Genomic DNA, 15986 nt, shown 5'->3' on the forward strand with positions numbered 1-15986 from the left:
ATTTAAAAATCAAGGAGGCAGGCCAGGCACAGTGGCTCACGCCTGCAATCCCAGCACTTTGGGAGACTGAGGCAGGCGGGTCACTTGAGATCAGGAGTTCTAGACCAGCCTGGCCGGCATAGTGAAACCCTGCCTCTACTAAAAATACAGAAATTAGCTGGGCATGATGGCAAGTGCCTGTAATCCCAACTACTTGAGAGGCAAAGGCAGAAGAATCGCTTGAATCCGGGATGCAGAGGTTGCAGTGAGCCAAGATGGTGCCACTGCACTCCAGCCTGGGTGGAGACACTGTCTCAAAAAATAATAATAATAATAATAATAATCAAGGATATATTTCCATTTTTTAAATACAAAAATCTGCATATAGACACTAATCACATAAAATGTTAGTTTTAAAAAGACAAAATAATCATTAAGCTATTTTCAGAAATCATCAATCTCTTCAAGAAATAATTCTTTAGTATAGCTAGCACAGGCAAAAGCATAAATGCCTTTAATTTATCCATTCCCTAGTCTGAACAGTTCAAAATAAAATGCCATACCTTTTAGAGCATCCTTATATATGGTGATAAATAGTCTGAAGATGTCCTTAGGAATAGTATCTTCATTTGGCAAACGTAACAATAGAATAATAATTTCTGCCTGTCCTAAGCCATGCAATCCATTGGTTGAAAAGTACCAATATTTGTCTGAGGAATCTTAGATGATAAAAGAATATAACTATTAAGGTCAACTTCTATTAACCAAAAAACTAAGAACAATTGTTTCTGCATTTAACTTTTCTTTTCTTTTCTTTTTTTTTTTTTTAAGCAGAGACAGGGTTTTGCCATGTTGGCCAAATTGGTCTCGAACTCCTGACCTCAAGCGATCCACCCACCTTGGCCTCCCAAAGTGCTAGGATTACAAGCGTGAGCCACTGCACCCAGCCATAACTTTTCAAATTCCTTGTGCTCCCAAAGTTCTCCTTGTGAAAACCTTAAATTGATTTGTAGAAGATTCATATAAAGTAAGAAAAAGGATTATCATAGGGAGCCAATTAATAAATAACACTAAAATAAAAGATGCACTAAATGCTGAAATGTAGTGGATAAGAATCTAGTTTCAAATAGAATGAAAAGCTGATAGATGCATTATGGAGTAGTGAGGATTATTAATCATTAAGGATTACTTCCTTACTCTTTAGTTAGGTCACATGTCACTTATTTAAAACTGTCTTTATTGCTACTAAATCAGGATTGCTGCTTATTTCGGTTACTAAATTTCAATTTATCTAAAAGCCACAGGACATATAGTCAATTGTATCATGAGAATCAAAATACAGCTCAGCTATATAAGCTCATGACCTAAACCTAAGATTGACTGAGGGATGCTAATACAAATCTGTAAGCTCATGTTTCAAGTCCTACTGAACATAAATTTGCAAAATTTATTTACAGTCATATATGGCTGAAAAACCAATATCCAATCCTGCTTATTTTTCACCATTGCCAGTCAAAATCTAACCTGAAGATGTAATTAATTGAGAAATCCTGCTTACCAATTAAGGAAATAAGGATAAATTATTACTTACAAAATACGAATTTGACATTCACGAGCAGATTTGCATTTAGGACAAATGTAACAGGATGAAAGCCTTCACCTTCAAGAAGCAAAATGATCTGCTCATGAGATGGATGTTCTTCTACTACAGGCACTAAATGATGAAAGTAATATATTAATCAGGATAAATATCCTGTTAAATATGCTTACAAATGAGAAAAAAACAAATTTATAAATCCACTAGTGGCCTGATCAAATTTAAAAACAAAAGCAAACATGTTTCATAAAATCAGTCAACAACCTAGACAACTGTTAAATAGTAATCTTTACTTTTCTTTCCATGTAAAGTTATTAATACTGTAATGCATATAGTATATTTATACTATGTTGATTAAACAGCAAATGTATACAATTTTAGCACCTTTTTAAGGTTTTAAAGTTTAAAGTTTTAAGACAAACGTTTTTATAAAGTGGATTCCAGTTTGGCAGGCACTCCATTTATAATTTTTGAAATTTACAAGTCTGTGAAAGTAGTCTAGACCCATGTTATATATGCTGCTTGCTACCACACGCCTGTGTCAGCTACTTGCTACCATATGCCTATATCAGTAACCAGGTAGCAAAAAAATAAATAAAAATAAAATAAAAAATCTTGACAATCAATAGAAAGATACGCATGGCGCACGAAGAACAGGGCTTACTATATTTTTGCCACTACAGCTAGATTCATGTAATGACTCCTGCTGATAGAACAGAGATCTAAAGCTTCATTCCCCTACACTATCACACAGAGAACCGCCATGTGACATAATGCCTGGAGTGACAAGTGTCTATCCTAGAAATCACTTTGGGGTGGGGGTTAGCCATAGAATCTCCTGCTTGTAAAGGACCTTAGAAATCATCTAGGTTCTCTCTATTTACGAAGGAAACTGAGGCCCAAGGAGATTAAATAACACATTACAAGTCATAGATGTAACAAGTAGCAGACAAGGAACTAAAATTCCTAGCTTTGCCATCCAATCTAATGCTCTTTTCTTCAGGTATCATGCTCATAAAAAAAAAAAATATTAATAGAGTGCCAAAATTCTAATACAATGGAAACATTTCTTCAGACTAAAACTCTATGAGCTTCCCTATTGTATTGGAGTTTGCGTCATTTGAAATTAGGGAGCCAGATGTGATAAACGGATCATAAAAGTTCAAATACTTTTAGAATTTGTTTTTAATATAGTAAGACTTTCTGTAAACAAGTTACCAACCCTAGTACATATTGCAACCAAAGTAAAGTTTTAAAAAAATCCATTTCATATGTCACAGACAAAATTCATCAATATATATTTTTTAATCTTTTTAAATTTAAATAACTGCTCTCCTACCTGATCCCTTTTCTCCAGATGCAAACAGAAGTGGGGGCAAACTGTCCTCATCATTAGGTAGAAGACTAATCTTATTGCAAACATACTTGTTAATATCACACAGTAACCTATAATCTGAAATACCAGCAATAGGTAAATTGCTGTTAACTAAGGCAACAGTAGCACTAGATGGTTCTTCAATTTCTGCAAAAACATCATTATCTAGTGTAAATGAACCAGAAGTAGGCAACCCCTCATTTCCTGTGTTTATAGGCAATTTTTCCACTGATGGAACCTGAGAAATAGGACTCTGAATTATCTCATTTCTTGTAATATCTCCTGTCTCATTGTTTGGTTTTTCCACTGTAGTAGAATGGGAATGATCCACTGTGTTTACTGTCTGTAAAACATGGAATAAAAAAATTAACAAATCAGTTCATATTCTCTGTTCAACTATGAAATGAGATCACTATAGCCAAACATCTTTTTAGTAAGAATAAAACCAAAATGGGTTCAGAAATTCTCTTAAAGTCAAATTTCCCAAGAAACAGTACCATTTTGATTCTTCAAATTCAGGAGCATAACGTATTTAGAAGTATAAAGTTTTAGTTTTACTGCATGCTCAGGTAGGTATTAATGACTTAATATTAAGACTGGAAAAAATGAGGCAAGAAGAACTTCAAGATCCCATACCACATCACACAGTGAGCAAGCTTAGTTCAATCCAAGGCTCTCCCCTTCTTATGATAGCCAAAAACCCTTGGGTGGGTAGGGAGGAGGGACAAGGCAGGAAGAAGGGGAGGGGAGTGGATTAGGAAGCAGCGCATTAGCTATATTCCACAAGAGTAACCACCTGGAATAAACTACCCATAAAGACTATTTCAAAAAAGCCTTTTTCTTTTTAGACTGTACAAAGTCAATATGAAATAAGAACCATTTATGAACTCAATATTTACTAGCCTGTTCAGAGTTTCATTAATATAGATTGACAGTAGGTGCTAGCTAGGAAACATACCCATGGTAATTACAGCTATTTGTAAAGTGTAGCTCATGAACTCTTGACAAACAGCAACAGGGCCGGTAAGTATCCATCTTTTTTTTCTTTTTTTGAGATGGAGTCTCACCCTGTTGTCAGGCTGCAGTCCAGTGGCGCAATCTTGGCCCACTGCAACCTCTGCCTCCTGGGTTCAAGTGATTTTCTCCTGCCTCAGCCTGCCCTAGTAGCTGAGATTACAGGCATGCGTCACAACAGCCGGGTAATTTTTGTATTTTTTTAGTGTAGACGGGGTTTTGCCATGTTGGTCAGGCGGTCTCGAACTCCTGACCTCAGGTGATTCACTCACCTCGGCCTCCCAAAGTGCTGGGATTACAGGGGTGAGCCACCGCGGCCAACCTAGTATCCATCTTTTCTAATATATATATGTAGCTAGAATCACCCAGGTGACTGGCACAGAGTAGATGCTCAATAAATCTATTTAATGCATAAAACATTACTAATTCATACATTTATACTTGCTTCTATGAGTATGTGCCACTTTACAATGAGAATTCTTAGTGATCTGGGATTCTGTATTATATATCTTATGTTTAACACCTAGCACATTTAGGCAAATGCAAGCATAAGTATCATCATCACATACTTTCTTGAATGTTTCAAAATAACTAAATAGATATTAGTATAAATTAAATTACTAAATCTGTTACATTTCCCCAAACCAGTGGTTCTCAAAATGTGGTCTAGAGATCCCTGGGGTCTCCAAGACCCTTTCAGGGAATTGGTGTGGTCCTACGATTTTTTTCATATAATTTAACCAAAAAAAAATGTATCACAACACATAGAATATAAAACCAGATGTCTGAATATGTCAGTCAGGCATTAAAGAAATTGGCAAAAAGGCAAAACAATGCCTCTATTCTCACTAAATTTTTGTTCTGAAAAAATTTTTTCATAAAATATTATTTCATGTAATATTTTGTATTAGTTACAAAATATTTTGTAATTAGTTAATAAATATTTAAATTTCTGAATTTTAATTTTAATATAGTAATTATCAATAGGTATAACCCACGAAACCTATAGTGCTTTAGGGTGCTCAATAACTTTTAAGAGTATAAAGGGGTCCTGAGGCCGAAAGTGTGAGAACCAGTCCCTTAAACTGACATTTAAAAAAGTAAAATCTGGGCCAGGTGCGGTGGCTCACTCCTGTTATAACCAGCATTTTAGGAGGCCGAGATGGGCAGATAACTTGAGGTCACAAGTTTGAGACCAGCTGGCCAACATGGTGAAACCTCGTCTCTACTAAAAATACAAAAATTAGCCAGGTGTGGTGGTGGATGCCTGTAATCACAGCTACCCGGGAGGCTGTGGCAGGAGAATCACTTGAACCCGGGAGGCGGAGGTTGCAGTGAGCTGAAATTGCGCCACTACACTCCAGCCTGGGCGACAGAGACTCCATCTCAAAAAAAAAAAAAAAAAAGGTAAAATCTGCCAGGTGTGGTGATTTATACCTGTAATCTCAATGACTCAGGAGGATGAGATGGGAGGATTACTAAAGATCAGAAGTTTGAGACCAGCCTAGGCAAAATAGTGAGACCATGTCTCTTTAAAAAAAAAAAAAAAAAAGGTAATTAAAAAAAATCTTTTTTTTTTTTTAAACAGTAAAGTCTAAACCAGGCATGGTGGCTCACATCTGTAATCCCAGCTACTAGGGAGACTGAGGTGGAAGCATCACCTGAGCCCAGGAGTGAGTGGTAATTATGCCACTGCACTCCAGCCTGGACAACACAGCAAGACTATCTCTCTTTTTTTTTTAAGGCGATAAAATCTAAAATGTATTCACTATATCAATACATCTCTTATTTTAGGAAGCTCAAAGTTTTTTTAAAAAAAAAAGTACTTTAATAATCACACCAGGAATTATCTACGAAATAAAATTTTATTTAGTCAATAAGTTATTCTTTGAATTCCTTACCACAGGCATATTAGGTGAAAGAGGACTAAAGTCTTCAGAACATCTTTTACTTCCAGACGATAATTTTGTTGTATCTGCAACTTCACCATTGGGCAATATACCATCTGCAAACCATACTCTCTTCTGTTCTTTGGAGCACAGTCCTAGAATCCCAATTGAAAAAGTAAAACATTTTAATCTGGTAATATGACAATGATTTAATGCCAAATAGATCAGGAAACGTTTTCAAAAGCTTTTTGTTATCCACTGGCAATCCCTGAATTCTCAGGGCTACAAAGGTCTAGAGAAATAGCCTTTTGTGATCCCTCTACCCTGAGTGGAGTCTGTTTCTATCTAATTCATACAAAGGGAGCATATTAGACCAGGAATGGCCTTGGCAATCATATACTATGAAAAGGAATGGACAGGAGATCTATATAATTTGAGAGCATATTAGACCAGAGGTGGCTCTGGGAATCACTCTGAAGAGGAGTAGACAGGAAAGATTACACCTTAAAGACAATGGGGAAGGAAGATTTAAAGCCTATATTATTGAGACTAAGTTTTTGTGAGTACGGAGTGGAGACTGAATAAAATTTAGGGACTAAGGTACAGTGATGAAAAGTGGAGTAGACTGAAGCATATATATATATATATTGCTTATCTATATATTCCTCATATATATATATATATATATATATATATATATATATATAAAGAAAAAAGAAATTTAAAAACCTCAAAAAAGATAACAGGATCACTTGAAATGTCTTAATATCACAGGACATTTCTTACTTTTATTTAACAAGAGAAGTATAATATTTTTTGTTCTTATAATGCAGATACTGAATTTTATCAATACTTATTATTTCCTTCCAAATTTGAAGGAAATAACTAGACATCAGCATAAACATTTTTCTCTTTTCTTACAAAGCATCCACAGAGAAAGGTTATGAAAATCTCTGCCAGATGATTTTAGAACAATATTTTTTTTAAAAAAAGGTTCAATGTCTACTTTCCAGAACATAATAAACATAACTCTGAAAAAATTGGAATTATATATATATATTTTTTGTAATGTAGGTAGACATATTAAATAACATACCTTTCTTGTATTTGCAACATTTTTATAATTTAATCATTTGGGTTATCAATATAAGAATATGTACATATTTTCAAACAAATTATTCATCTTTAGGCTATAATATACAACCATATAATGCTGAGTCTCCTTATTTCATTATAATAAATGGAAAATAGTTACTGAGTAATAAAAGAGAAGTCCACAAAAATAGAAGGATCCAAATTTGCCATTATCTGACATTTATGGTTTTTTTCCAGCATGTAAGATACTAATAATTCATATGTAAAGACATACATGTGCCTTACTCAAGATGCTAATTGATGACGGGTTGTAAAAAGGAGCAATAACTCAATGATTTAAAAATAGATTTAAAAAACATTATTACTGTGGTAAAATACACAACTACAAATAGGTTTTTAAGGAAAAGGAGATAGAACAATTATTTACCTATCGCCTCTCAAACCTAAGCTCACCCTCTAAACTGGGCTCTTGGATGCCAGGTTGGAAGTCTGGAAAGTGCAATTCCCAGACTCTCGTTACTGGCTTTGGTCAGCTTTTTCCAATAGCAGGCGCTGGTGGGAGACCATAAGGTGGGAAGAAATGAGAAGGAATTCTTTGTTTCTGGATCCTGCCAGGATCTTTGCAGCAGCAACACCGCTAGATACAGCTGCTAGACTCATGATTTTCAGTACTCCTAACATCAAATCTGGAGCTCTACTTCAGTCATCTGAGCACCAACTCTATGAGGCCTCTTGATGGTGCTGTGACCACGGTTTCTGACTCTCACATCTGAGATCCAAACACCTCCTGGTGCTCCTACACTGAGCTCTAGCCTCTCCCCTTTTGTAGCCCCAAAGTCCAGTTGTGCTGGTTGCTGACTGCAGTGACTAATTGCTGAGGCACTTGAGCACAGCCTTTATGCCCTTCCAGTCTCCCAGGCTGCATGTGTAACCAATTCCCTGTATTAAATCCCTCTTGATATCTAATCTGGTTTCTGTTTCCTGACTACATTAGAGAATTTCTGGCTACATTAGAGAATTTCTATTTTGATAATTTATCTTTAGTCTTAGACACAGCATTTTCTTCTATTACCTTCAACATTTGGTTGTTTAAGTGCTGAGATTGGCAAAGTTGTTGGTGAAGGTATACTGGACGTCTGGTTCTCCTGAGGAGGCTGGACAATAGCACATTCATCGGAATGATTAGATTTAAGATTAGAACCAGTTGGACTCATCATCCTTTCAAATGCCTGAGCTATAAAGGGGAAAACAATAGTGTTAAAATCTCAGATGTTTTTGTAATTTACTTCAAAGTAAATTTCAATAAATATTCTATTTTTCAAGTTGTAAGGAGAAAGAAAGAAATGGCTAATCAAGAAAAAGAAGTAGCACTTGGCAAAGATACTGTCTGAGTTGGCAGCATGCCACTTTGATAAGCTACCAATAAGTTATTTCAATATTATATCTAAGGTGTATATTTGATATCTACAGAGAATAACCCTTATTTAACATGACTGTCTCTGTTTTCATCCTTGTACCCCTAGAGACTATTTCCAACATAGTTTAGAGAGATTCTTTTAGACATAAATCATATCTCATTATTCCCCTGTTTAAAATCTTTTAATGGCTAACTAAAGTGAAAATTTAAGTTGTTACAATGGCTCACAAGACCCAGCATAATTCATCCTTACCTCCTCCACTTTCCCAGTTACCTCTTTGACCTCATCTCTCACTACAATCCCACTCATTCGCTATGGTCCAGCCACCCAGACCTCCTTGTTCTTCAAGTAAGTACTCCTACAGCTTAAAATCTTTGCTCCTATTAGTCCCTTGGCCTAGAATGTTCTTCTCATACTCACACAGCTTTATTATCTCACCTCCTTCAAGACTCTGCTCACATGTCATATTACCATAAAGCCTTACTCTGACAACATTATAAAAAATACTACCTAAGGCCAGGCACAGTGGCTCACGCTTGTAATCCCAACACTTTGGGAGGCCAAAGCGGGTAGATCACTTAAGCTCAGGATTGCTCTGAGACCAGCCTGGGCAACATGGTGAAACCCCATCTCTATCATAAATACAAAAAATAAGCTGGGCGTGGTAGTGTGTGCCTGTGGTCCCAACTACTAGGGAAGCTGAGGTGGGAGGACTGCTTGAACCTGGGAGATGGAGGCTGCAATGAGCTAAGAGCGCACAACTATACTCCAACCTGAGTGATAGAGTGAGACTGCATCTCAAAAAAAAAAAAAAAAAAAAATTCCTTTTGCCACTAATCTGTTAACTATCTATCACTCTTATAGTTTTTAAATTTTTTAATTTAAGGTAGTATCACCATCTGATATCTTTTTGTTTACTATCCATCTCTACATACATTCATAAATTTCATGAGAATATAGCTTCTATTTTGCTCTCAGCTTGAGCTTCAGAATGCAGACTAGTGCCTAAATACTGTTGAGTGATTCTTCATCCAAAAAACAAGGTACATTGATAGCTCTCCCTTCAGCATTTCTCCAAACTGATCTGCTATAAATGTTGCCACTGCTAAAACAATCCTCCTCAAGTGCCACTGAATGATGGCACTCATAAAATGGCTTCCATTAACCAAGTGAAGTCCAAACATCTTACTCTCGATTTCAAAGTAATTTCTAACTTGCCTCAAATCTACTTACTGACATTCACATGTGCGCTTCCTTGAAACTCACATAATCTCAGGACAGCTTTCTCATTACCTACTATCTCTATTCAAATTCTTTTTCTTCCAATCTTTCATGTAATGTGTCTTACAACCCATGAACCATCTTTCTCTTCTCATTTGATACCATTATTTTAAATGATCACTTCTATTATTTTCAACCCTAAAGCTGATGTTAACTTTTATTTATGCTTTCCTGTGGCATATAAATTAATAATAAATAGCACCGTAAATGAAACTATATGCTATATCAAAATAGAATAAATTTAAACAGATAACTAAATAAACTAATTCCACAGTATTTTATTTGATAAACCAAAGCTTGATTTCAGTATTCTACTGAATTTCTTTAATGATCATATCTTCTCCCCTCCTGGACCCTTAAAGTCAAAATATGTCTGAATGCTCACCCAAAAATCTGACCTGTCAACATAAATAACGTTTCAAATCTTCATAGATGTTTAATTTCTTTTTAAGTGGGGGAGATAATTATGTGGGAGCTTGCTCTAAAATTTCTGAATTCTAGCAGATTGCCTTGGCTAACAGCACCAGCAGTCATCTTCTAGGCTACTGAAACAGCATAAGAAAAAAAAAAACAACTATAAGCACTTAAACTGACCTCTTCATAAACAATGGCGGTAACATGGAAACATAAAAAGATTTACACTTTGTTATCTTCCAGAGCAGAGGTCAACAGCAGGGAGAAAAGCAGCTTACCTCAGGCTAACAGACTGATATCAGAACTTTTTGGAAAATTGCTGAAAAAAGTTATCTTCATTCAAAAGAGAAAAACAGATTATTATCAGGTATTCATTCCCCTGGCTAACAGGAAGCAGTGACTGAGGTAGTGCACAGGTCTGGTCAAAAAAGGCCCAAGTAATATTTGCCGGGAATTAAACTGTCAACGAATCTTTGAAAATGCCAAGTGGTACTCAAAAGAATAAACATGGACTTGGGGAAAAAAACACGACACACACACACACACACACACACACACACACACACACACACAAAACCTGTGAGAACTCAAAGACCACCAGGACTACTGCTAATAACTGTAGCTAATTAGAGAGCCAAAGAAATAATGGGAAGTATACATATGCAAAATTCTAAAGTTGAGAAAGCAAAAAAAGATAATGAGACAAAAATGTGCAAATAGTGTGGCAGTCCTATGAATTTATAAAATCATAAATATTACCACCTTATCTTGTACTATCATTTTAGGTTGTTATTTTCTATAGGGTTTGAACTATTATCTTGCCCTATGCTATTAATAAATAATATTGAGTACTACTTATTGGTAGGTATCTACAAGTGTTTCTTTAGATTAAGATGATGAACATGACAATGATGATGACAAAAACAAATAGGCAGATGAAATGCAGCATTTAGGGACTTGGTACCTGTTAAAAGTTAATGAACTGCCACTCCAGAAACTGAATGCTTCCTTTCCAGATTGGTAGTATTAATTGTGAGAGTGGAACAAAAAGAAGAGAAACCAAGCCTTGGGATGTCCCACCTAAGCCAGATAATTCAACACTAGGTCCTTGCCTTAAGAAAATAAAGAAGTTTATCTTTGTCACAATCCAATTAATTTTAACATATATTCAATTACTGGAAGAAAATACATCAAGTTAATACTCACCTTTACTAATAGTTTCATAGCAGACTATACATACTCTTGCTTCCTTTTCTAGATATTGCAGTTTACTCTTCCTATTACAACAGACACCACAAAATACCTATAAAGAATAAAATATCAAATTTATTTTTGTTTCAAGAATACTTACACCATCTAGAACTAGAAATACCATTTGACCCAGCCATCCCATTACTGGGTATACACCCAAAGGATTATAAATCATGCTGCTATAAAGACACATGCACACGTATGTTTATTGTGGCACTATTCACAATAGCAAAGACTTGGAACCAACCCAAATGCCCATCAATGATAGACTGGATTAAGAAAATGTGGCACATATACACCATGGAATACCATGCAGCTGTAAAAAAGGATGAGTTCATGTCCTTTGTAGGGACACGGATGAAGCTGGAAACCATCATTCTCAGGAAACTATCACAAGGACAGAAAACCAAACACCACATGTTCTTACTCATAGGTGGGAATTGAACAATAAGAACACTTGAACACAAGAAGGGGAACATCACACACCGGGGCCTGTCGTGGGGTGGGGGGGAGAGATAGCATTAGGAGATATACCTAATGTAAATGACGAGTTAATGGGTGCAGCAGCACAGCAACATGGCACATGTATGCATACATAACAAACCAGCACGTTGTGCACATGTACCCTAGAACTTAAAGTATAATAATAAAAAAAAATAATAATAATAATACTTACACCTACTGGAGGCAGTGTGGAGAGGTCCTAAACCTAATTAACCAAAACTCTTTTTCCTTATTATATAAATCGTTTCCTAATCACCATAATCATAGGTGGAATTCTTAAATGATTCTTTTTTTTTTTTTTTTTGTAACTTAAATGTAGTTTCTACAATTTGATACCATATTTCTGATAAGGAGAGTTCCTCTAAATCAATTCTGTTCATTGGAAAGGGAACAAAAACTATCTTTAATGAATAAGTTTACAATATTAAAAGTTCTCTGTAATTCTTCATTTAAAACTTTTTAAAGTAAAATATTATTTTGTTAAAAAAAATAGCACTGATCTGAAACCAACATATTACTGAAAAATCTCAATAAAAATGTAATAGGATTTCTATAGGCAAGCCTTAGAATTTATAGACAGTCTTTTTATCTTGACTATTACCAGTCAGAACTCAAGGTCAGCCTCAGAATTCTGAACCCTGTGGAAGCCAATTTGCTCTGGAGTGTTTCCCTGGGCACTGATCACAACACTAGCTGTAGATTGGTCTTGAAATTAAATGTTTGAGGACAAAGCGGAATCTGACCAAATCTGGAATATTTAACGTGTCAATATTACAGAGATAAGAACAAATATTCTTAAATGTCACAAAAATTAGTAATTAAATAATTGTTTCTCATTTCCCAGCATGTAATTAATGCCCCGACAATGTAACATTTATTCAACTATCAACCAATCCGCAAAGTAACACTGCTTTATTTATTTCCCTGACTGGTAGATGAAAAACACTGATTTTAAACTAACTCAATCTTGTAATTATCTGTTAATCAGCCTTTTCTATCATATTATATTTGTTTAAAATGTCTCAAAAGAACAAAAGATTTAAAGATTTTTATAACTTACTTTCCCACATGCTCGGCAATGGTGTCGTCGTTTTGTAAAAGTAAATTTGACTTGGCAGTTCATACAGTTTGGAGCTTCTGAATCAGGAATCCAAGTAGGCTGCTTCTGGCCCAAAACCAAGCCTTCTTTGCAAGTGTTTTCAGGTAGAGAATCTTCATTTGCAGTTACAGAACTAGATCCACCTTCAGAATTACTTTCTATATCAATGTAATTAGAGTTGAAGCTAACCTGAGGATCAGCTGTAGAATCCACAGCGCAAGTGACTGGAACAATGGCATCTGCTATGCTGGGTTCACTTTCTATTGTATTTGGAACATCTGGCTTATTCAGGTCTTTTGAACTCCTTGTTCTTGATGGAAGGCCAAACAATTGCTTAGGTCTGGCCCCTCCAACAGACTGACTATTAATATCAGAGACTGATAATTCATTTGTAATCTCAGACTTACTGGTAAGTAACCCTTGTTCAATTGGAATTGTGCTTTTTTCTCCTAAAGAAAGGCCATTTTCTATTGTATTTTGTTTATCAACTGTTTCACAAATTATATTAATACCATGACTTTCCCCAATAGCTCCTGCTTCTGGATTGAAATATGCATTATTGATGTTTCCGTCATCTAAGTCTTTCATATCTATCTGATTCATTTGCAATTTAGAGTCATTTACATTCTCTTCAAAAGACTTTATGTTAGTGGTCTGAAGATACTGTTCTGTCAGAAAGGCATCAAGTTCAGCATCACTAATTAGTGTGCCACTTTTTGTGCCTTCATCAATATTAAAATAATCTAAGTCTTGTCCATCCATATCATTGCTTGAAAAAGTATTAATAAAACCTTCACAACAATCGGAAGACTCTAGGACATTAGTGCCAGAAAGCCCCTCTTGAGATTCTACAACTGTAGAATTGGTGTCACCACCATCCAAAGACGCAACTCTGATTACCGTCTGGTCAGGATCTATCTTTCTGTCTTCAATTAATGGCTGAAGGACTATGTTTTTACATTTTTCCTGTTTCAAAAGATCAGTCTCCTTGAATGGTTCCCCACCTAGAACAACACTGTTCTGTATTTCTTCATGTATAGTCACGGCATCTTGTATATTATCTTTATGTTCATGCTGAGGTAAAAAATCACCCTGTGCTTTACTTTCAATTAATGATCCACACATAGACCCAGGTACGGGAAGACAGGACAATGAGGACTGTAAATCTTCACCTGAAACATGTAAAGCTGAAGAGGAATCTTGAATTACATCATTATCCTTAAGGTCTAAATTTCTTGAGTCTTCTTGTGCAGATTGTTTTATAAATATAACAGTCTTATCTTCCTGAAAGGAAAAGTCAGATAATTTGAAATTTTCATCTCTTGAATTTAAATCATTTAAGCACAGATCTTCATTTTTTGGAAGGCTGAAGGTCAAAGCACTTGTCTTGCCCTCTTCTTTTAAACATTCTGCAGCGGTTATGACTGCCATATCTATTTCCTCTTTTACTAAGCCATCATCTTTTAGTAATTCACATGGCTGGCTCTTGTGTTGTAGCTTGTCTTTGGCATCAAACATTTTGGAACTTTGCTGAGTCAAAGCAGATGACATGTTAAAATCAACAATTGGTTCTAAGTGATTAAAGATCTTTTTATCTTTTAAATTTTCTGTTCCACTGTAATTACAGGAATCTGAAAGTGTATCTACTTTTATACCCAATTCTTTTATTCCTCCGATTTCTCTATTTTGTAATTCAGAACTGATATCATTCTGTGGTTCTCTGACAGTATCACTATCATGGTCTGTTGAAGAAACACAAGGAGTATCTGACACTGAAGATAAATCCAATCCAATCAAGGAATCTGCATTAGACTTAAAATCATCTGGCAATAATTTTTTAATATCTTCTTCACTATTAGTTGCATGAACTAAGTTACCCATGTCACTTATCAGATCACAGATAGGTTTACTACATCGTCCCATATATAAAGGCTGGATTTCATCTGAAGTACCACCATCCACAGAAGAAAGAAGATCAAGTCCTGTTACATTTTTTTCATTTTGTATAGAAGTAAGTCCCTTGAGTGATTTTTCATTGAGGGAACTCTCATTCGTTTCATAGCTTGTTTCTGATGAGGTACAACTATTAACGCATTGTTGGTCTCTTGGGAGCAATGAACTTGGCTGTGAGGAAGTCAACTCTGAAGAAACTGAGCAGTGGTTAGAATCATATGCATTTTGCACATCTTGAAGATAATCTTGTTCATCTGAAATAGAGAAACAGTGTTATTCAGGAGACTCAAATCAAATAACAATTATTAAACATATTATGTTTCCCAAAACTTCTAAACTAAATAAGCTTTTTTAAAGAACACAGATTATCCTTTTGCAAAGCAGAAATAACCTCCAAAACTACTTTTTTATTTCCTTTACAGCATTTATTTTTATCTGAAATTATCTTGTTTATGATTGTTGGCCGTTTCAACCACAAAGTAAGTGTCACAAGTGCAGGGACCTTGTCTCTTTTTTTCTGACTTATACCCCCATTGCTTAGAATAGTTCCTGAAACTTAAGTGTTCAAGAAATGACTGACTGAATAAATGAACGTTCTTAGATCTTGATCTCATGCATAGTTGCTCTAATAATTTGATCTTGATCTTTCCTTTATTTGGGAGGACTCCTCAAGTTGGCTTTCTACTTGTTCATTTTTCTATCACCTGGATCCTACCCTTGCTCCCCTGTGGTGTTCTAACTGATGTTGCCAATTGTAGTAGCATCACACACTATGGCCATAGTGATGGGCATGTGATTGTTTCAAGCTGGGCCACTTAGAGGCATTCTCCTGATATTCTGAATTTGAAGAAAGGAAGAAGGACACTTCTCAGGGGGCAGTGTGAATCTGGAGCTGTTGGTGGCCACAGCCACATCCAGATAAAATAAGCCAATAGTTTGCATGGCCAGGGAGACCTCAGGAAACTTACAATCGTGGCAGAAGGCAAAGGAGAAGCACCTTCTTCACAAGGCAGCAGGAGAGAGAACCCAAAGCTATGTTTATTTGATTTTAAAGTACTTTCTAGTTTTTACTTTTGAATGCAGATATCATAAGTGATAAAAATTCCACTCAAAATAA

General features: G+C 35.5%; 1 protein-coding gene across 5 annotated transcripts in view; it reads right to left on the bottom strand.

Moving 5' to 3' along the window:
- Positions 1–15986, bottom strand: part of ZFYVE16 (zinc finger FYVE-type containing 16) — a 59742-nt gene that overhangs the window by 27105 nt on the left and 16651 nt on the right. For all 5 annotated transcript variants that reach the window (XR_004056348.1, XR_004056347.1, XM_010386013.2 and 2 more), the window contains exons 3-9: positions 12878–15123; positions 11269–11365; positions 8022–8183; positions 5867–6009; positions 2916–3294; positions 1571–1693; positions 543–698 (exon numbers count right to left, since the gene is read on the bottom strand). Coding sequence is in view for 3 of the 5 variants with exons in the window: in XM_010386013.2 (XP_010384315.2) it covers positions 543–698; positions 1571–1693; positions 2916–3294; positions 5867–6009; positions 8022–8183; positions 11269–11365; positions 12878–15123 (3306 nt within the window). In the remaining 2 variants the exon portion in view is untranslated. The remainder of the gene's footprint in view (positions 1–542; positions 699–1570; positions 1694–2915; positions 3295–5866; positions 6010–8021; positions 8184–11268; positions 11366–12877; positions 15124–15986) is intronic.

This window comes from Rhinopithecus roxellana, chromosome 3, assembly GCF_007565055.1.
Source record: "Rhinopithecus roxellana isolate Shanxi Qingling chromosome 3, ASM756505v1, whole genome shotgun sequence".
Taxonomy (NCBI): Eukaryota; Metazoa; Chordata; class Mammalia; order Primates; family Cercopithecidae; genus Rhinopithecus; species Rhinopithecus roxellana.